The 21,548-nt window shown below is 49.6% G+C and overlaps 1 protein-coding gene across 5 annotated transcripts in view; it reads left to right on the top strand.

The window, feature by feature from the left end:
• Positions 1-3,134: 3,134 nt before the first annotated feature.
• The window catches only part of USP36 (ubiquitin specific peptidase 36), a 41,195-nt gene continuing 22,781 nt past the window's right edge, over positions 3,135-21,548 (top strand). Inside the window, exons 1-6 of one of the 5 annotated variants that reach the window (XM_014863382.3) lie at positions 3,135-3,268; positions 5,787-5,948; positions 7,571-7,832; positions 8,385-8,606; positions 16,413-16,523; positions 17,304-17,406. In XM_014863382.3, coding sequence (XP_014718868.3) covers positions 7,580-7,832; positions 8,385-8,606; positions 16,413-16,523; positions 17,304-17,406 — 689 coding nt within the window. In that variant the 5' untranslated portion in view covers positions 3,135-3,268; positions 5,787-5,948; positions 7,571-7,579. Of the gene's footprint in view, positions 3,424-5,786; positions 5,949-7,570; positions 7,833-8,384; positions 8,607-8,771; positions 8,811-16,412; positions 16,524-17,303; positions 17,407-21,548 lie in introns of those variants that run through there. The other 4 variants (XM_014863373.3, XM_044744564.2, XM_014863392.3 and 1 more) reach the window with 4 other exon arrangements.

The following is a 21,548-nucleotide window of genomic DNA, read 5'->3' as shown; positions in this document are numbered from 1 at the left end:
TCCGCAGTGTGCCTCCAGTGCACCGGGCCCAGGGACACACAGATGAATGAGACGCAGTGCTGGCTCTTAAAAGTCATGGTGGGCGAGGGAGGAGTCCAGAGAACATTCCAACTGAATGTATAAGTGGAATGTGCAGGCCTGCCCAAGGCAGCACCAGCCTGATGGCAGACATGGAGGGAATTCAGGAAGACGTCTCGGAGGAGGTGATGCCAGAGGAGGTGGTTGAAAGGCAAGCGGGAGAGGGAATTTTAGGCCAAGATCCTCTGGGGCCTGGAGCAAACACAGTCTGACTGTAGTCTGGGAGCACTCAGACTTCGCTCTGCTGAAGGCCCCAGGGCAGGCACTGGCTGGAGGGTGAGGAGGCAGCCAGCCCCCAGGGGCCATGAGAGACCATGCTAAGGAGCTTGGTTTTCCCATCTGCCTTGGGGAACAGGGAAGGGTTTCAGGCAGGTGCCCGAGGCGTTCAGGTCAGCCTTTTAAATAAGACCTTCTGTTTGGTGATTTGAGCAGTGGATTTGGCTATTCCCACAACGCAGGTGAAGATGCAGAGGGGCTTCACTTGAGCAGCTGGATGGAGGGGGAGAATGGTCTGAGGAATATTTGAGAGGTAAAATCAGCAAAATTTGTTGATTGATGATTTACACGGGGTAAGGGAGTGAGGGAAGCCCATGATGCCGGCCAGGCAGGTTGATGTTGGGGTTACTGTCTGTATCAGTCCAGGTGCAACCAGGAACACCAAAACCACTCTACAGCCTTTAAAACAGGAGATTAACGCAGGGATTGGTTACATCCTCATGGAAGAAACTCCCAGAGAAGCCAGCTAGGGAACAGCTGGAAGCTGTTAGCACCGCTAGGCTGAAGGGGCAAGAGACAGAGGGACAGAGAGGAGACATGGGGAGGCTGGAACCACAGTGCGCCTCTCTGGATGGAGTTGAGCCACTGCCAGAAACTCCATTCAAAACAGAGAGGGAGGGGGAGAAAGGCCCACTTCTCCTTTCTTCGCACCTCCAGTCTCGCCAGTGCCCCCCAGTGGCCGGACCCCTGGGGAAACCAGTTCACAAGGGAGTCTGCTAAGCTGAAAAGGCTAAGAATTTGGTCTGAGCTCCAGCACACCAGCCCAAGTGGGCAACATGGCAGAAACGGAGAGGCAGCTGGGGGAGGGTGTGGATGCACCCATTTCTGGGCTCGGTGAGTTTGAGATGCTCTGGGGACCTTCAGGGAGAGATGTCCAGGAGGCACTTGCTGGACCCACGATTCCAAAGACCAGGGGCAGCGATCTGCATGTGCGCAGTGGGATTTACCAGCAGAAGGGCAGTAGTTACAGGGAGAGCAATGGATGTGCTCACAGGGTAAGTGTTTGTTACTTAAAAGAAACGTTCAAATTATTTTCCGAAATGGTTGCATCATCTTACACTCCAAGCGGTTTTACAAAGAGTCTATTTTGCTCCACATTCTCTCCAACACGTAATCTTTTTAATTTTAGCTGTTCCAGAGGGTGTGAAATGTACCTCGTTGTGGTTTTAATTTACTCTGGTGACCTTTGTGACGGAGCACCTTATGAAAGACTTTTATATTGGCCCCTGTGGGGGTCTAGGTGGGCAAGTGGGCAGCCAACGGCTCCTCCTAACTTCTAGGTCTCAGATTACATTCTCCAGCTCCATGCAGGCCTTTCAGGCAATTCTTCTCCAGAATTCCGGGGTTACCTCTGAAGTTCTGAGCTAAAAGTGTGAATGTGGAGCCTGACAAACCTGGGTTTAAAACCTCTCGTCACCACTTGCTTGCTGGGATCCTGAACACTCAGTTTTTTTAATCTGTAAAATGGGAACAATATCTTTTTGTAGAGTTGCCATGAGGATTAAATCAGGTAATGTTGGTCAAGTGGCCAGCTTGGTATCTGGCACACGATATGGGCTCAGCAATGAAAGCAAATGTCGTTGGTTTTGTTATTAGAAGAATTAAAGAGATGCTGGAGATCGTCTTTATTTCACACATGAGGAAATCAAGGCCCAGGTTACTTATAAGAAGTGTCCAAAGCACCCCACTAACCAGGGAATCCGACCCTCCTCATTCCCCAGCCAGATGCCCCTCCCCCCCAACCCGCCCGGCACTTTCAATCACTCATTTATACACTGTAGCAGGCCTGGAACAGTGAGAACTCTGTATTTCATCATCGTTTTAGGGCAGAGTGGACTCACACCGGGGAGGAACCTCAGTCTGAAACTCTGCTGAGGATTCTCACAGACGAGCACAGGCGCAATCCCAGCCTTCCGTGGTTTTGTTTCTGCTGGTTTGGTTTTTCAAAAAACACCAACACCCACCTAAGAGCACAAGGTGAACTCTGTTCCAAGTACACCCATCCTTTCTCCATCCCCGTTCCCCGCTGAAGGCCTGGGGGCGGGCGTGGGCTTGAGACCTGTTCGAGGTTGTTCACCCAAGGAATCGCCCAGCTGCCCTTCAGACTTCTCTGCCAAGAAAGACGGCAGACAGGGTTGTGTACTGAAGTCTTCCTTTTGGGAAGTCTTTTATTCCCCCTCTTTGGTTCTGGGACCACCAAAGGCCAGGCTAGGGACCGCGTTCACCACCTGCCGTCCGCATGGGAAGAGCCCATGAAGCTGCTTAAAGAGAAGGTGATCTTTAGAAACACCGCAAAAGCAATGCATATTTGCAAACATGCCACCAAAACCTCAACGCAGTCGGCGTGGCAGGACGCCCTCGGGGAGGGGGAGGGAGAGGGGTCGGGGAATTGTGCGGGGCAAGGTCAGATGCCGTTACTCCCCGACCCTTCATTCCAGGAGCCCTTTGCTCAGCCTCCCCTGGCTTCACTGGGTCTACTGCCCTCGTCGCGCCCGGCCTGTGTCTTGGTCACTAAAGGTTCTAGGGGCTGACACCAAGCCACGGAGCCACCGCCCCGACCGCAGGCGAGAAGGCGACTCGGCCCGGACACCGCCCCACGTGCGCTCCCGCCCGGCGCGCCGGACCCGGAAGTGGGCGCCTCACGTGCTCTGCGGGAAGGTGCCGGACGCCGGCCAAGGGGGCGGTCTCCGTTTCTGCGTGCCTGCGTCATCGCGTCATCTGGCGCGGCCGCGGGACGGGGAGGTGACGTATGGGGCGCGTAAAGCGGCTGTGGGCGGGCCCGGGGAGTGAGACTGAACCTATGCCCGCCTCTTAAAGCCGCTGAGGCCTTTCGGTATCCGGCAGCGCTGGCTGTGGGCCGCGGCGCCTTTAAGTGTCGCGGTGACACGTGTGTGAGGCGGCGGAGGCCCGGATGGTGCGTGTGCGGGGCCCGGGCCGAGCGGACACCAGCGCTGTGGGCCTGTAGTCGGGCCCACCGAGGGCCGGGTAGGCTGGACCGGTGCCCGCGCCGGGGGAGGGCTGCGCGTCCGGGCGGATGAAGGGCCTCAGCCGGCCCTGGGGTGTGGGAAGGTGCGGCCCGGCGCGGGTCACACCTCGGGACACTCCGGGGAGACAGGGGCGCGCGTCCGCGGTAGCTCCGGGGGTCCACGGGGAGGGCTTGGGGCTGCGCTGTCCGCGAGGGGCTCGAGGTGTCCCCGAAGGGCCCGGGGCTGCGCTGTCCGCGAGGGGCTCGAGGTGTCCCCGAAGGGCCCGGGACTGTGCTGTCCGCGAGGGGCTCGGGGTGTCCCTGGGAGTATCTGGGTGTTCAGAGGGAGGGCTCGGAACTGCGCCGTCCGCGAGGACTCGGAGTGGCCCCAGGGAGGGTCGGGGTTGCGCCGTCCGCGAGGGGCTCGGGGTGTCCCCGGAGAGGGCCCGGCGCTGCGCTGTCCGCGAGGGCTTGGGAGGCCCAGGAGGAGTGCGATCCGGTTGCTCCGGTCCACTCTGCTGTTCGCCGAGAACCCCGGCCGGTGGTGGAGGGGAGAGCTGCACTAGCCAGAGTCCCCGGCGGGGGAGGAGGCAGCGGGTTGTGTCGATGTTGGGCACTATCGTTATGCACAGAAGCATCATTTATGCAGAATTCAGACTCTCTTTGGAAGGGCTTAAGTCAGAATTGGGGGGAGAGTGTTCTGTTTGGTAGCAGAGCGGAGACCTTGTTTCCTCCTAGTAAGAGATGCGGGAAGGGCTACCCCTTGAGGAGGTAACCTTCTTCATAGTCACGGTCATGATTATGGTCATGGTGGATGTGAAGGGGGGAGTAGAAGATGGGGTGTTTAGGTACCCATTGCTTTGGTCACATAGTGTTGGGTCTCTCCTGGGGTTCTAGGAGCTAGAACAGCATTTTCAGACGGACAGATGAGACAGGAAACCATCCTGGCACTCACACAGTACGTTTTCTGTAGAGGATGCTGAGAACCAGGCCCCCAGTAAGAGGGACGCTCATTTCGCTCCTTCCTGGCTGGGGACTGGTGCTCTGTACGCCCTGCGGAAGAGCTCAGCTCGGAAGCCCCCCTCTAAAGGAGCCCCAGGGAGGCCCCAGCCCTGTCCTTCCGGGGCTCCTTCCCCGCCAGCACGCGGTTGACCCTGTGGGTCCTGAGAGCAGTTTATCCTGGAAAAGTGAATTTAAAGGGCAGAGGGAGAGAGAACATGCTTGAATGGTGTTTGTTTGGAGGAAGCTATGTCTGAATACTCTTGGAGGTAGAAATATACGTGGATAAGTGTTAGCCGTTCCTGGACCATAAGAACCGTGCACCGGAGACAGCATCCTTCCCCAGTTCTGGAGTGTGTTATCAAGTGTGCAAATCAGAGGCTGGGTGATGATTACAAGGATGTTTTTCTCTGGGTCCCTATACCTGAGAAGGAAAACATTTTTAGGTTATTGGTTAATGTTTCAAGTGAATTGGTGACGTAGAGGTTGATCTTTCTGTCAGATTTTGAAAAATCTTATTTGTTCAAAATCTTTCTGATTCCACATTGAGGAGTGGGCTATGGGATAGGTGTTCCTTAAGTTGCTGACCTCGAATTGAGTCAGGTTAAAACTCCCAGGTTCTCTTTATCCTCCTGCTACCCAGTTCCCAACTGTGGACTCATGTCCATCCGTGACAGGGTCCTCGCCTGTCCCTGGGCAGACACGAGTCTCCACTAAAGCAGGGACATTGTGGGGAGGGCTTCCTTATACAGATTGTCCTTTGTGCTGAGATGTTCGTCGTGCCCTCTTTTTCCACGTTGGTATGCTTCCATTTGGAGCTATCAGACACGACACATCTGACATTTGCTGTCAAGTAATGTGGGGACAGGAGAGGAATGAGGATTGGTCCTGCACATAATTATTGATGCAGAGTGAGGGGACGTGGTGGCTCACTGTGTCGTTCTCTCCCCACTGTGTGTGTTTGAACGTTTTCACAGCACAAAGTTTTTAAGTACCTTAATTTTATGTAATCAGTGATTGTGGATGGTAGTTAAAGAAAAAAATCCACACTTAGCAAAGTGAAGATTTGGCCACTCTTATTGCCCCTTTGTGGGCTTTTTAAAAAAAAAAAAATTTTTACTGCTTCATGAAATCTGAGAGTTGGAGATGATTGTCTGTTACTCTTTGGAGATTTAGATTTAGATTTAGACTTGAGTTGTCTGGCGAGTGTGGGGAGATTTTTGTTCACTGGCGTGAAGGTTAAGGTACAGAGCAAACAGGCGTGTTTGGTATCCTGCACGTTGCAGTAACTGGTAGCTAGTTAGCTCAGCTCTCCTCCTGCTCTTCCTGAGTCCAGCGCTGTCTGGACTCCCGCCTTCGTGCCGACTGTTCTCAGGAGATGGTTGGCCTTCCTGCTCTTGTCAGCAGAGTGGGGCTGATGAGACAGTGGGAAGAGAGCCGGCTTCACGTGATGCTCTGTTCCTCCCAGGTTCTGATACCCATCCCGGGTGGCACGCTTGCAGCTTTGGTCATTGAACAGGCCGGAGCCGAGGAGCATGTGAATTGGAAGGCCCAGCACCACACCTGCCCATCTGCCCGAGCTCCTGACCCCACGCTGCCGCAGTGGCGTGCCCCAGTTCAGACCGTCCAGGTGAGCCCGCACGGATGTCTCTGTTTTTTCGTTCCTCCAAGTTACCGATAGGTGACCCACAGTAGTCGTTCAGTTGGTGAGACTCTTAGGTAGTTCTCCTTGGGAAAGGTGCTTTTATTTCCTCAAAGGACTAGTGCTTGCTTTTTAAAAAATAAGTTTCTTTCATTTCTGTTTTTTATTGAAAAAGAAATTTGATCCACATACAGAATTAGATGCTCCATAAGGATAAATTTGAATGGTTTAATACGAGGTGCTGGAGAAGGTCCTTTCAGTGGAGCATAGTTTGGAGGTACGCCTGACTAGTTGGTTCTCCTGTGCCAGGCTGGGTACTAGATACCCGAGGGAGTCATCATTTTTCTCATGAGAGTGAGCAATTCAAAGAACGTATTTTTCTGCTTGAGACTCGAGTAGTCGTTGAGCTTTGGCTGGCATGGTTGAGTTGAGAGCTGGTGAGTGGGGAGGAAAAATGGTGGTTACAACTGTAGCCATCAGCGGTCATGGGGTTCCTGTTTGTTCCAATTTCTCCTGGCCTGGCTGCACCGCCCGTGTCAGTCCTCTGTTAGGGATGGTTATGTAGCTAGCACTCAGCACTCACCGAGTACGAGTCGTCTCATTAACGGCACAACCACCTTTGGTACTTTTTTTGTCCCTGTTTTACAAAGAGTAGGAGACCTGCGAAGTCACAGTGATTGTCCGTGGGTTTCTAGCTAGTAGGTGATGGAAGAACCCAGGCCTGGCACATTCCAGAGCCCTGAGCTGCCACTTCCCCACTTTGCTTAGGTTTAGGTGTCTTGCATACACTGTTCCAGTCCTGTCACTGTCCTTCCTTTTCTCCCTCACTTCTCCTCACTTTTAAAAAGATTACTTTGTACAGGCACTGTCCAATAATGCAAGCCACAAATATAATTTAAAATTTTACAGTAGCCACATTAAAAAATAAAAAGCAGATGAAATTAATGTTCACAATAGATTTTATTTAGCTCAATATATGTAAAATACTATCCTTTCTGCATGTAACCGATCTGAAAGTTATTGAGCTGTTTTACACGCTCATACTAAGTCTTCGCAATCCTGTGTATATTTTGCACTTAACAGCATATCTCAGTTTGAACTGGCGTCTTTTCACGTGTCTGGTGGCCACACGTGGCTTGTGGCCTTCATTTTGAAGAGTGTGGGTGTGAACAGACAAGCATGCTTACCAGACTCACTGTGGTCACTCCTTTACTGCCCAGATTTGTGTGTGATCAGAGTGTCTTGGGAGACTTAGTGTCTCCTGTGTTTGAGCAGGTATTAGGACCACATGGTCGCCTTTTGAAGGAAATTGCACCAAGCTCCATGTCTGTGGTTACCTGACGGGTGTTTGTTGAAGAGATGCACATGGTGAGGGTGTCTGGCCTCCTCGGGCCGCTGCTGCCTCTCACCTCTGTTTTCAGAGAGAAGCGTGGACTCTGCTCTGTCTGAATGATTCGCAGTGTCTCCATGGTTTACACTTCCTTTGCAGGATTGGCAGCTGATCCAGAGAAGCTTCTGTGTGGCTAGCATCCGTAATGAGCGAAGAGGGCGTTTTAAGAGGAAGAGAGACCTAGCTGCTCATTGCTCTATGTTCCTTCTTGTCCCCATAGTGATGCACCATGCCAATAGTTGATAAGTTGAAGGAAGCCCTGAAACCTGGCCGCAAGGACTCGGCTGACGATGGAGAGCTGGGGAAGCTTCTGGCTTCTTCTGCCAAGAAGGTCCTTTTACAGAAGATCGAGTTCGAGCCAGCCAGCAAGAGTTTCTCCTATCAGCTGGAGTCACTAAAGAGCAAATATGTGTTGCTGAACCCCAAAACAGAGGGAGCCAGTCGCCACAGGAGTGGAGATGAACCACAGGCCAGGAGACCGGGTACAGACACGGGGTTTGCTGGCAGACAGGGCCTCACTGTGTCTTGACCCAGCAGATGGACGAAACGTTGACTGATTAGTAGGAACAAGAATAGAATGTAGTCAGAGTGGTGAATTTTATGTGGGGTTGTATATTAATGGAGCTTAGATATAGAAGTAATGATACAGGGTTGGTCGGAAAGAGCTCTGTGTCCTTAGAGGTTTCTTGGAACCTGTGGATGTTTAATAGGATCAGATGCAGGATTGGAAACAAGAAAGAGAAATGGGGTGGGCCTCAGAGTGCCTGGTTCCTCCAGCTGTTCATTCTCCAAGTCTTGTCCTCTCATCCATAGAGGCTCTTGGAATTCTAGACCTAAGCTGTCTGGGAGGTCTGTGGGATGACTGGGTTTTCTCCTGGGCTTCTAGGAATTTCCAGCAAATGGGAACACCAGTGACCTTTGATGCCGTGTTCTGAGTAACTGCCCACTCTAATTTACGTGCAGCCGTTTCTTTTTGTGGTCCAAGAGTGCAGAGACTTAAGGTGTCCTTCTCTCTCCCCCTGTCCCTTCCGCAGGCGGCGAGCACGGGTCTGAGGGCTGCGGTGATGGTGTCCCCGCCCCGCAGAAAGTGCTCTTCCCCATGGAGCGGCTGTCTCTGAAGTGGGAGCGAGTGTACCGCGTTGGCGCGGGCCTCCACAACCTCGGCAACACCTGCTTCCTCAACTCGACCGTGCAGTGTCTGACCTACACGCCGCCCCTGGCCAACTACCTGCTCTCCAGGGAGCACGCTCGGAGCTGTGAGTGCGAGTCGGCGGCGCGGGGAGGGCTGTGCGCCGCCGAGACAGACCGGTCTCCTCGGTAGACGGAGCCACGTGCGCGTGGGGCTGGCATTCTCGGTCTGGGCCAAATCTGGGAGTGAAGTCTGTGACATGTAATAACTGATAAAACCTAAATTTGAATTGTACCTGCTGCAGGGCAGGCTGTGAAGACAAGTCACTCAGGTGGAGTATTGTGTCCAAACTTTTCTGGAAATAATTACCGAAACAGAAAAAAAACGTTTTCAAAAGATACCTCCAAAATATGTATATTAAATTATATGTCTGTTATTATACCAATGTTTTATGTACATTATAAAACATGCCCCAAAGTAGAAATTTAAAGTGGGTAAAATAAAGATGAAATACAGTATAAGTTAACCAAACTGAAGAAATTAGAAAGTCCTAGTAGACTTTAAGCTATTAAAGAAATCAGCTCAGTGGTTAAAGAGCTTTCTATGAAGAAAACACCAGGCTGAGATGATTTACGGGTGAGTTTTGTGAAACTTAAGAAAGAGGTCATTCTAACTCTCTTCCAGAGAATAGGAAGAAAACTTCCCAGCTCGTTCTCTGAGGTTTTTATAACTCAGATAATGAAATTAAACAAGCACAATATGAGAAAGTAAAATTTCAATCTCATCTTATTCATGAACATAGGTGTAACTTTGTAAACAAAATACTGGCCAGTTCAGTTGTCTTTTAAACACTGTGAGCAGCTTGTGTTCATCCTAGCGATGCAAGGGTGTTCTCATGCCGGAAGACCCCTAGGTGTAATCGTGGAGGGAGCACAGCGCAGGTCCCTAGAGCACTGCTCTTTGGGCCGGCCTGCTGCCTTTGCAGCTTGACTTTGCTACAGAATAGCCTTGAGTCCTTGAGAATGGTGCCTCACCTCTTAAAAGCTTCCTCTTCCTCATCTGCAAGGTAATAATAATCGTCTCCCTCCTGGTGGTGGTGTGAAGGTTAAGTGAATTGTATAATTGCTTACCATGGGCCTTGGCACACAGTAAGTGCTGTATAAGCGACTGCTGATATTGCTACCTTAATTGCTATTACCATATTAACAGATTAAAAGAGAAAGGTCACCTGAAAATAGATGGAAAAAAAATTTTTGGTAAATTCTTAGCAAAGTAGCAGTAGAAAGGAGTTTCCTTATCTTGGCAAAGGGCGTCTACCAAAAACTACAAAAAAGCACTGTGAAAAGGAAAATATTGGAAGCCTGCCTTTTAAAATAAGGAGTGAAACGAGGATGGCCGCTATCACCACTTCTGTTTTTAGGATGTGTTGGTCCCAACCAGAGCTGTGACATAGGAGAAAAAAGAGGGACTAACACTATTATTTGAAAATGATATTCTTGCGTAGAAAAGCAAAAGAATCTATAGAAAAATTAGAAATTAGGCAACATGACTAGATATAACATTAATATACAAAAGTTAGTTAAATTTCTCTACACCAAGCAAGGAGTTATTTAAAAATTGATATTGTAAAAAAATGTATAATAGCAAGAGTGATAACGTATCTAGATCTAGATTTACCAAGATGTACGTGGAAAACGTTTACGGAAGGACATTACATGATAACCTATGTACGTGGGGACGTTGCCTTCACAGAGGGGAGCTTCAATATTGGAAAAATGTTGGTTCTCCCCACATTGATATAGATATTAGTTTAGTTCCAGCTGATTGTAAAATTTATGTGGAGAAGCAAAGCAAAGGATCAAAAATAGCCAGGACACTTCTGAGGAAGGATGTGAGAAGAGAGATGCTCTGCCAACTGTGAAGTCTTCTCGTAAAGTTAGAGAAATTGAGATGTCGTGGTTTGGGTCAGGGAGAGATGACTGGTGCAGCAGAGCAGAGCGCCCAGACACAGACCTGCATAACTTCAGAAATGTCGTGTTGCATGCCGCTTTTTCACATATACGTGTGTCTCCCATTTTAAATAAATGGAACTTTAAAAACTTGGGTTTACGTATGGAAAAGATGCAGTAGGACTCCTGTTTCGCAGCATACACACACACACACAAATGGATTAAAAACTTAGTATCAAAAGTCAAACCAATACTGTTACCACAAATGTGGGCAGACCTCTCTCTGACCTCGGAATGGGAGATTTCTTAAGACTCAGAAAGCGCTAACCATAAAAGAAAAAACCAGATAAATTCAGCTGCATTAAAATTAAGAACTTTTGTTCATGAGAAAACACCTAAAGAAAATTAAAAGACAAACGTGGAACCACAAACTGGGAGATGAAACCTGGGACACACAAACAACAAAGGATTGGTGCCCAGAATATGTAAAGATGGGCAAATCAGCAAAGAGAAGACAGTAACCTATAGAGAGAAACATGACGGACAGGCATCTTACAGAAGAGGAAGCTCAGGTCAAGAAGTACAAGAAGAGAAGTTCAGCCTTTCTAGTAATCTAGAAGTCAGGCACTTGCCATCAAAACCACAGCAAGCTACTGTTCACACCTCTTATCGACGGTGCGGAAGTCTGACGGCACTGCATGTCAGGATGAAGATCAGTGAGGTTCTTCGTGTACTCCTGGTCTGAATTGGCATAACTCCTTTGGAAAACAGTCTGGCGTTTGCTTCCAAGTAATCTATTACCCAGCAATTCTACTCCTGCAGAAAAACTCTGATACATGGATACCAGGAAACCTGTAGAAAAATGACCACAGCAAAAAATTGTAAGCAACCCAAGTGCCCATCAACAGAATTGCTACATGAGTCATGGTGTAGTCGCGTGGTGCGATATGAAACAGAGGTGCAGAGAATGTGTTGCAGCTCTGTGGGTGAAGCGGAGTAACAGTGTCGAGTGAGGAAAGGTCCCGGAAGACTGTGTCCAGCATGAATTCCTGTTTATAAAGTTGAAAAGCAAAAACAAGACAGTTTAGTACTTACGTGTATGTATATCTGTTAAAACTTGGAAAAAAACAAAAGAATGATTTTGAAAAATTGGTAAACAATTAAAAATGAGGAAATCAGGATAGAAGCAGAGGCGGGGGGGGTGGGAGTATGGGAGGAGCAATGTTGTGATAAAATTTTGGGTTGTGTGATGTGTTCAGGCATATTTTATCCTTGGTGCAGTCAGTGGATTCCGACTGCTAGCGACCCCGTGGGCAGCACAGTGGAGCCCACCCGGTCTTTCTGCTCTAGCCTCTCTCCTGCCAGGGCTCTATCAGGCAGTACTCCACTGCTAGTCATAGGGTTTTTTTTCTTTTAAAGATTTTATTTTTCCTTTTTCTCCCCAAAGCCCCCTGGTACACAGTTGTATATTTTTAGTTGTGGGTCCTTCTAGTTGTGGCATGCAGGACGCTGCCCCAGCATGGCTTGGTGAGCGGTGCCACGTCTGCACCCAGGATCCGAACCGGTGAAACCCTGGGCTGCCGAAGTGGAGCGCACAAACTTGGCCACTCGGCCACGGGGCTGGGCCTCAATCATAGGGTTTTCCTGGCCAGTGTTTTTGAGTGGGTGACCAGGTCCTTCTTCCTAGTCTGGAGGCTCCGCTGAAACCTGTCCGCCATGGGGGACCCTGCTGGTGTTTGAGACACCAGTGGCAGAGCTTTCAGCATCACAGCAACACACAGCCACCACAGTGTGACAACTGGCAGATGAGTGGTGTGGCTCCCTGACTGGGAAATGAACCTGGGCCGCAGCAGTGAGAGCATCGAATCTTAACACTAGACCATCAGTGCTGGCCTCAGGGATGTTAGTTATATTATAGTAAAAGAGTGAATGGAAGATGGCCATGCTATGGAAACTAGTATTTTTAAATGTCTTGTCGTTGTAATGGCTTCCTAGCAGCAAAAGTTAGTATAATCAAGGCCCAGTGCACACTTCTTTTTTTTTTTTTTTTCTGAGGAAGATTAGCCCTGAGCTAACTGCTGTCAATCCTCCTCTTTTTGCTGAGGAAGAGTGGCCCTGAGCTAACATCCATGCCCATCTTCCTCTACTTTATATGTGGGACGCCTACCACAGCATGGCTTGCCAAGTGGTGCCATGTCCGCACCTGGGATCCAAACTGGCTAACCCTGGGCCTCTGAAGCAGAATGTGCGCACTTAACTGCTGCATCACCAGACCGGCCCCCAGTGCACACTTTTAAGATGAAGTTGATTATGCATCTCTGTTTCTGGTAATGACCTTGGTAATGTTGAGGTTGTGTTCAGTAGACCTTTGGTAAGATTTGACCTTGTCTTGTTTTCGTCTCATAAGATCCTGCTCTCCCCAACCTGTAGGGAGCTCTGCCTTTTTCTTGTTCAGTGTGCTCCTTTGTAGACCTGACTTTGGTTCTTTGTTTCTCTGCAGGAATCTTTGAGCTATTTGTCAACTTTGTTAGAGTTAATTTAGTTAGAAGTAGGTGGCTTCTGTAACTCCTTGTAACCTGGCGTGTGTAAACTGCAGTGTGTCGGGAGCACGTGCGTGAGGGGGGCGTCCAGGATCAGCCCCTCTTTGTGGTGGAACGCCCTCCTCCTGTGAGCAGTGCAGCCGACCTAGAGAGAGTGCTGCTGTCACTCAGTGAAATGTTGTTAAACCTTAATTTCTTAGCTTTTTTAGAGTAAAACGTAGTAGGAGAAGTTTCACTGTTTTTTCCCCTGGACACCACTGGATCCCTGAGTGACGCTAAGCGGGCCGGCTGTCCTCTCCTCCTCCTTGAGTTCGCTGTTGAAGATTCTCCAGGATCCTGAGAAGTGTCACTTGATCATGACAGGGGTCTGCCGTAGGTGTGGCACAGAGCACCAGTTCCTGCCACTGCCTGCACCCCTTCTGCACCAGGATCTAGCTAGAAAATAAACCCTTCATGTAAAGTATCCAGGAGGATTAAATCCTGTCCAAAATGGAACGTTCTTCTCCCAAGTTTAAGTAGCAATTTCCCAAAAGTCGTGGACTTGACTTTCACGTTCTGTTTTTCTGAATCAGCTGAAGAATCTTAGTGCTTGTCCACCTGCCACTTAAGTTAACCTTGTATGTTGCCAGGGATTTGGGACCCCTGTTTCTAGTGTTTCTGGCTGAAATGGTTACTTGCCCTGTTTAAGAGTGATCATTTATCAGGCTGGCAGTCTGCAGGTTTCACATAACGATTAGAGGCTTCATTTCCACATCACTTTTATAGTAAATCTTAACCCCAGTTAGATTTTGAAAGTGGGACCTCTTTTTGTTTAACTTTTGTTAAGGCTTGTGTTTAAGTTATCTTAAATAACATTTGAATTTTTACCTAAATTTGAGCCCCTCCACCATTATTGTCATTTTAAAAATAAAAGTAATAACTAAACATGGTTAGAAGAGTCAAGAAAACTCTAAAATGGAAAATAAAAGCCTCCACTTTGAGTAAAGGCAGTCACATGAATGGTCTTGTAATATCCCTCCAAGAAGAATTTTTTATGGAAATACTAGCAGTCTTTAAAAATAAAGCTTTTTTCTATTATGGTAAGTACGTACAACATAAAATTTACCATTTCTGAGTGTACAGTTCAGTGGCATTAGCACATTCACATTGTTGTGCAACCAGCCCCGCCAGCCACCTCCAGAACTCTTTCGTCTCCCAGACTGCAGCTCTGTCCCCATTTAACACCAGCTCCTCAGCCCCTGGCACCCACCCTTCTGCTTTCTGTCTCTGTGACTCCGACAACTCCAGCTGCCTCACGTAAGTGGAATCATACAGTATTTGTCTTTTTGTGACTGGCTTCCTTCATTTAGTGGAATGTCCTCAGGCTTCATCCTTGTTGTAGCAGGTGTAGAATTCTTTTTCTTTTTAAGGCTGAACAATATTCTGTGTATATACCATGTTTTTTTATCCATTCATCCGTTGTTAGACACTGGGTTGCTTCTGTGTTTTAGCTCTTGTGAATAATGCTGTGAATGTGGGTGTATAATTACCTCTTTGAGACTTTTCAGTTCTGTTTAACTTTTTGAGGAGCCTCCGTACTGTTTTGCACAGCGGCTGTACCATTTCACATTCCCACCGACAGTGCACAGGGTTCCAATTCTGCATATCTTGCCAGCACGTGTTACTTTCTGTTTGTAAACACTAGTATTTTATCTGTGTGATAAACAAGGCTGCATGCTGTTCCGTTATTGATTTTGAGACAGGTCTAAGTAACTGGGTAATGGGAGGTATTGCAGGGGAGAATAATTGGTTTGTGCTGAATTTTGTGTTATGAGCTAGGCGTGTTTGAAAAGGTAGCGTACTGTTTACGAGACAGCAATATGGTGCAGAATCGAAGATGTGCTTGCCCTTGGTGCAGAGGTTCACCTTTTGGTGCGTGCCTTAGAGAGACTCACGTGCACACAGGGAGACGGGTAGAGAGTCATTCATCGCAGCACTGGTTGTGACAGCAGAAAAGTGGAAGGGTTAATGAGTGTTGGCGGGGATGTGTAAATGAACCGTGGTCTGGTCCCTCGGTGGAATCTTCTCGGATGAGAGAGAAGCAGCTAGAGCCACGGTTACCAGCGTGGATGACAAGGCAGGTGGTTGAATGATATGTACTACACTTTACAGTTTATATAAAGTAAGCTTAAACATGCAGCCACAGTGCCATTTGTTGTTTGTGGACACGTGTGTGTTAATACGGTAAGTACATTAATGGGAACAGTGCTGACCTAATTCAGGATGGTGGTTACCTCTGATGAGGGAGCGTGGAGAGTCGGGTTGAGAGGGGACTTCAGCTATTACACCAATGTTTTACTTAAAAAACACCTAGAGGGAGCCGGCCCTGTCCCTGAGTGATTAAGTTCGCGTGCTCCACTTCTGTGGCCCAGGGTGTCGCCGGTTTGAATCCTGGGTGCTGACGTGGCACTGCTCATCAGGCCATGCTGGGGCAGTGACCCGCATGCCACAGCTGAAAGGACCCACAACTAAAAATACACAACTATGTACCGGGGGGCTTTGGAAAAAGGAAAAATAAAATCTTTTTTAAAAAAAACCTAAAACAAACACACACCTAGAATAGGGTGGAGCTGGGTAGTGGTATAGTCTTTGTACTTCTCTTTGTATTTAAAATGTCTCAACTTTAAATAAAGGTAAAAACGTACCACTGTCTAACCTAATGCTCAGGAAGGAACAGATCGTTGCACGCATAGCGGGGGTCGGCAGACTGCAGCCCTTGGCTCAGTCTGGCCCGCTCCCAGTTTTTGTAATAAAGTTCCGTTGGGCACATCCTGCCCATTTGATTATGCATTATCTGGCCACCTGGTGCGGCCAGCTGTGCTCTCCAGTGGCCAAGCTATGTAGTCCTACAGTATGTAGGCCTGGACGGCCCCCAGAGCTGGCGGTGCTCACCACATGGGTCTTCTCAGAAGTTTGCTGAGCGCTGATGGATAGCAGTGAGGGGTTTCCTAAAAGCAGTGGAGCAGAGGTTCCCACGCTTGAGGGGCAAACCAAGGGGGTGTCAGGAAGCCCCAAATGTTCTCTTGACCATGTGATGCAACTTAGAAATTAGAGAAAACACTTCTAAATTTAATTCTGAGAATCAGACTTATTCTTTTTATAAGTGAATAGTTCTAAAAACATGAAAAGGATCTTGCAGGGTCAACAGCATTAGCCCAGGGTCACGAGTGGGCATTAGGACTGAGCTTTGGGTGGGTCGTGCCCGAATGCCCCCCCCAGCAGGGAGACATTCCCTCTGTGGTCACTGAGCCAGGTTCAGGGTCTGGATCGCCGCGGCTCGGCCATTCTTTCACACACCAGTTTGCCCTTATCTGCTGTGTTTCTCTTTCTTACGTTGGAGTGGGAGTGTCATAAATTCTCTTGGAAGCTCTTGCCTTAAAATCACTGCCTCATCCCTGTCTGTAGGTCACCAAGGAAGCTTCTGCATGCTGTGTGTCATGCAGAATCACATCGTCCAGGCCTTTGCCAACAGTGGCAATGCTATCAAGCCCGTCTCCTTCATCCGAGATCTGAAAAGTAAGAGTTGATTGGTTCCGTATCGAATGCCTGCTACCCCAGCTCTGCGGTGGGCTCTGGGGAGTTGGTGGGAGGGAGAGGAAGAGTCAGGAATGAAGTCTCAGGAGTCCTAAGACTTCATGTAATAATAATTGGGCACATGTGGTGGTGCAGACTAAAGGAATAGTGGTTTGGAGACCCCTGTGGGCCGGGGTCAGTGGGGAAGGCCTCATGGTGGGGATGCTGGTGACCTCCGGTTTGAAGAAGGGGTGGGTTATGGCCAGGCTGGGGGTTGTGTGTTTTAAGTAGGCAGGTGAGCGTGAAAGAGCCGGGAGGTGGAGAGTGGGTGAGGAGGGTGTGGCAAGGCCTTTTCTGAACCTCAGAAACCAGTGACCACAGATTTCCCTTTGACTTGGCAGGAGAGAAGGGTCAGTTGTTTTTGAAACCTGTGTGAACTGTAGTGCGATAACCTTACTATCTGTTTGTGTTTGTATTGGCTCCTGGAAAACTATGGATTGGTGGATTTCGCGTTTTTAGTGCTTGGTGTTCTGAGGCATTTGTGCTCTTCTGTTGAACGAGGAGGGTTTGAGCCTTAGGTCTCATTGAGAAGATCACGGCCGTGAGGAGGCGTAGTGGGTGTGGAAGGCTTGGGCAGAGCACTTGTCCTCACTTGCCACTTTGCGGGGGACCCTGTTTTCCCTGGGCCCGCCAGGAATTGTGATGAGCGAGCAGCGGTGGGTCGTTGGAAGGGAAGGCATGAGCTCTTCCCCCCACTCTGATGCTTCTTTTTTCCCTCTGTAGAGATCGCCCGGCATTTCCGCTTTGGGAACCAAGAGGACGCACACGAGTTTCTCCGGTACACCATCGACGCCATGCAGAAGGCCTGCCTGAGCGGCTGTGCCAAGTACGTGCTTCCCTTCAGCCCCGTTTGCAGTGGAGGCGGCCAGCCCTCTCTCTTCTCCCTGGCTTTCCTCTGTAGATGTGTGCATCTTGGTCCTTGACCTGCTGACGCTCAAATAAGGGATTGCGCCTGCTCCCCGGGACGGGCCTCTCCAGGGCCTTTCTCCGGGCGCAGGGCCGTGTGGCAGGACCAGGCGGTGGCGGTGGAGCCCCGTCCCAGCAACTTGATGGGGGAAAGCACTTTAAAGTCTCTGTGCGGTCCTCCCACAGTCAACATGGACTTTTCCCTTCTTTTTAAAATCACCTTGTTATTTTGATACAGAGGATGGGGTGGTAGCAATTATAATGTCCTGATGAAAGAACTTGAAAGCCTACAGGAAATGTGAGGGCTCGGAAGTTTATAATTTTTGAGATTTTACTCTCCTCAGTTACTGCTTCTTAATTTCAAATTTGAAAGCACAAAGTGCACGTGCCAGATTGATGACGTTATGCTGAGTATTTCTGACAGTAATCAGTTTCTGTCAGGAATATTTTTGTATCATTCGTGGGTTTGTCGGTTCAGATGAAAAAAAATTAGGTGGGAAATACTCCCTGTTTCATGGCTGTTGCCTCGGCTTGGAGGAGAACTGAATCCTCGACTGGAAATGCTTCCCAGTTACAGCTTAGGCAGTAGATGCGGAATGCCCTCCAGGAAGGGCGGTTGAGTTGCAGCCCGGATAATGGGAACCCCTGTGTCAGTGGATGAGGTTCTTAGATGAACCCTGAGAAGAGTTCCCCTGGTTCTTGGGGCGCGTTTCCCGAGCCCTGCTGGGATCTCTGGCGTGGTCACATGTTCCTCCCTCTCCCTGAAGGGACGTACACCTCCCTCCTGGCCAGGCACATCCTGGAGCTGCCCTTCCCACGCGCTGTCCTCCCAGTAACTAACGAATGGAAATCTTGGCTGCCGCCGCCTGCGTGCCAGGCCCCGTGTTGGTGCTGGGTACTCCAGGTTAAAGGCGTGGTCCTTGAGTTTGAGGAGCTGAGAGTGTGATCGGGGAAGACGGATGACCAGTCAGTGTCTATGATGTCACGTAGTAAGTGCTGTGGTGAAGGGACACTGTGGTAGCCACTCCCAGGAGAATTCCACTGTGCTCCTCGCCTGCAGGAAGCCTCCTTAGAGGAGCGACCTCGAGGCTCAGATAGGGGAAACGAGGCAAAGAGCGTGGCTGGGCCTGGACGAGGCCTGCAGAGGTGGGTGGTGAGGCTGTGACCTTCCTGCAGCAGTGGTTCCCAGCCCTGGTGACGGGGTGGGATCACCTGGGAGCTGTTAGGACAGTAACTGACCCTGACCCCATGCCAGGCTGATTAGCCAGATTCCCAGAGGCGGGAGAATTCGGGAGAGATGGGGTGGCACGTGGAATGGGTATGTTTAGGTTTGGGGATGCGTCCAGGTTTGTGGTCTGGGCAGCAGGGTCGGTGGTGGAGAGCCGTCCACGGTGCAGGCCACAGGAGCCGACCAGCATTGCTGGAAGGCGGAGGGCACCAGGTGGGCCGGGCCTGGCGGGCACCGGTGCTGGGGAGAGTCGGACACTTGCACACACTCGTCCGTGAGAAGACCTCTACTGGTCTGTGGCGAAATGAGAAAAAGTAAGAATGGCATGAGTGGTGAGCTTTCCACGAAGCTAATTACTGCATTGAATTTGCAGGTGGAAGGGCCTTTGTGTTTTTGCCCTTGTTAATGATTTTTGCTTTAACTTGTGAGAGGAGTGTTTATCCTATTTCTGCTTCGTGGACCTTGCTGCTGTTTTCTTTGTGACCTGATACGTGATGGGTATTTGTGGATGTCCCCTGTGCACCTGAGATGGCGTGTTCTCATGCTCTCGGGGTAGGGTCAGGCAGGTGTCTGTCTGTGGGTGTATCTGTTGATGATGTTGTCTGTCTTCCGTGTCTCCGCTTGCTTTTCCTCTCCTTTGTCTCTGTACCGAGAGTGCTGTGTTAGTCTGCGACTACCAGCGAATGTCTGTCTCCTTGCGTCTCCTGTAGCTTTGGTTTATGAATGTGATTAGATATTCATAGCTGTCATCTCTTCATTGAGGTTTGTAGTTTTTAGCATTATGAAGTGCCCTTTTTTGTCACATTTGAGGCTTTTTGGCTTGAATTCTATGCCCTCACTCAGCAGTGCAGCCCCTGCTTTCTGCAGGTTTCCACTGGCCTGTTACTCCCTTCTGCCTCACGTGCCTCTGCTGGGCTTTCCAGGCAGCCCTGAGCTGGAGGGTGCCGGACTCCGGAAGCCCCAGGCCAGCACCACTGTCTTGGCCTTTAAGTTATTTGGTCTTTCTGCTTAGAGGACCTCAGGATCTTGTTTTACTCTTTGAAGTCTGATGGTGACCAGGAGGGGCTTGGAGCTGATGGCTGTGGCCAGTGTTCCCAGACACCAGATACCTGACCAGCGACAGTTAGAGGTTGCATCTGCGGCATAGATGGAATCTCAGAACGTGTGGGCAGAAAAACGTTCTTACTAGCGTAGGGGTCGGCCGTCAGCAGTAGGCAGGTGGTGTCTGAACACCCTCACTTTTGGATCAGCTCTGTTCTAAATATCGTGCTTTGAAAATATGCAACAGCCAACTAGGCAGACCTTGTAAGTCAGTGTGTCGTGTCCTTTCTGAAATTTATACGATTCATTTATCAATTGCCAGGGAGAGTGATCTTTCTTTGGTGGCATTTCTCACTGATTGGAAAGTGACTGTCTCTGCGGAAACGTGTACAGGTGTTAGTTTTGTTTGTGTGGAAGGCCCTTTTTATGAATTTCTGGAAGTGTTTCTTGTGTCCTGGTTTTATACGTTGTTGGATTGTTATGTTCTCCTTTTTTGGGGTCTCCGGTTATTGGCTGCCTCCATTTTGACTCCCTTCTCTCAGACAGCTCTCTCTCTGCCTTAGTGTCCCCTCTGGTGCTTTCCCACACTGTCCGCACGTTTTTTGTTTGTTTGTTTGTTTTTGAGGAAGATCAGCCCTGAGCTAACATCTGCTGCCAATCCTCCTCTTTTTGCTGAGGAAGCCTGGCCCTGAGCTAACACCCATGCCCGTCTTCCTCTACTTTATACGCGGGATGCCTGCCACAGCATGGCTTGCCAAGTGGTACCATGTCCGCACCTGGGATCCCAACCGGAGAACCCTGGTGAACCCCAGGCCACCGAAGCGGAACGTGCGCACCCAACTGCTGCGCCACCTGGCCAGCCCCAAGTCCCCACGTTTTTATTTGACCCCTTCTCCCTTGGGCACCTTGTGATTCAGTCTTCGTTTCTGAGGTGATTCTGTGTTTTTCTTTCATCTCTTTTTCAATTAGCTTTCTCTTTTTTTGGTGTGTTTTACTTTTAGTTTTAAAATTTCTGATTCAGGGTAGTTTCTTATGTCCCCAGACGCTAGTTTGAGGATCTTTGATTCAGGTCGCAGTTTTGTGTTGCTCTTTTCTTCTTCTCTGTGCTTGTTTTCTGGGGGCTCATTGCCACCAGACAGGGTGTTTTGATTCTTGTTTACCGTTTTCTACGTGAAACACCTTTGCATGGGTTTCGGCTGCTTTGCTTGGTCTCAGAGAGTTGGGCTGTGCGCATTCTGAATCCGGGCGCCCCCTCGGTCGGCACGGTCACGCTCACTTGCTTTGATGGACGGCTTTCCCCGTGGAGGAGGGGGTAGGACAGCCTTCTGTGTTTTTTCCAGGACCCTAAGTATCCCCTTCTCTGGCTGCCACCACCCTGTCTCCGAAGGAGCCTGCCTGCCTTTGCCTTTGCCCGAGCGTCGCTGCCTTTGGGGACCGCCTCCCTAGCCATGTTCAGTACCGGGTCTGGCTTCCGCGTCTCTTGGGGATTCCAGATGACCCTGGGCTGCCTCTGTTCCCCTGTCTCTACCTCCCTCGGCGTTTTCTGGACGCCCCTGCCCTCCCCCGGGGCTTGGGTGGGAGCGTTTACAGTAGCTTGCTGGGATCTGGCTCTGTTTCCTACTTTGGGTGATTTGAAGTTTGAGCTTTCTCTGCTTTGGGCTGTGCTGAGAGTGGGTTCTTTTTTTTTTTTTTTTCTCTTTCCTATATCTTTTTTTTTTTTATTGAGTTATTGATAGGTTACAATCTTGTGAAATTTCAGTTGTACGTTAATGTTTGTCAGTCATGTTGTAGGT

The sequence above is a fragment of the Equus asinus genome, chromosome 13 (assembly GCF_041296235.1).
Source record: "Equus asinus isolate D_3611 breed Donkey chromosome 13, EquAss-T2T_v2, whole genome shotgun sequence".
Taxonomy (NCBI): Eukaryota; Metazoa; Chordata; class Mammalia; order Perissodactyla; family Equidae; genus Equus; species Equus asinus.
This window is presented reverse-complemented; position numbering and strand designations above follow the sequence as displayed.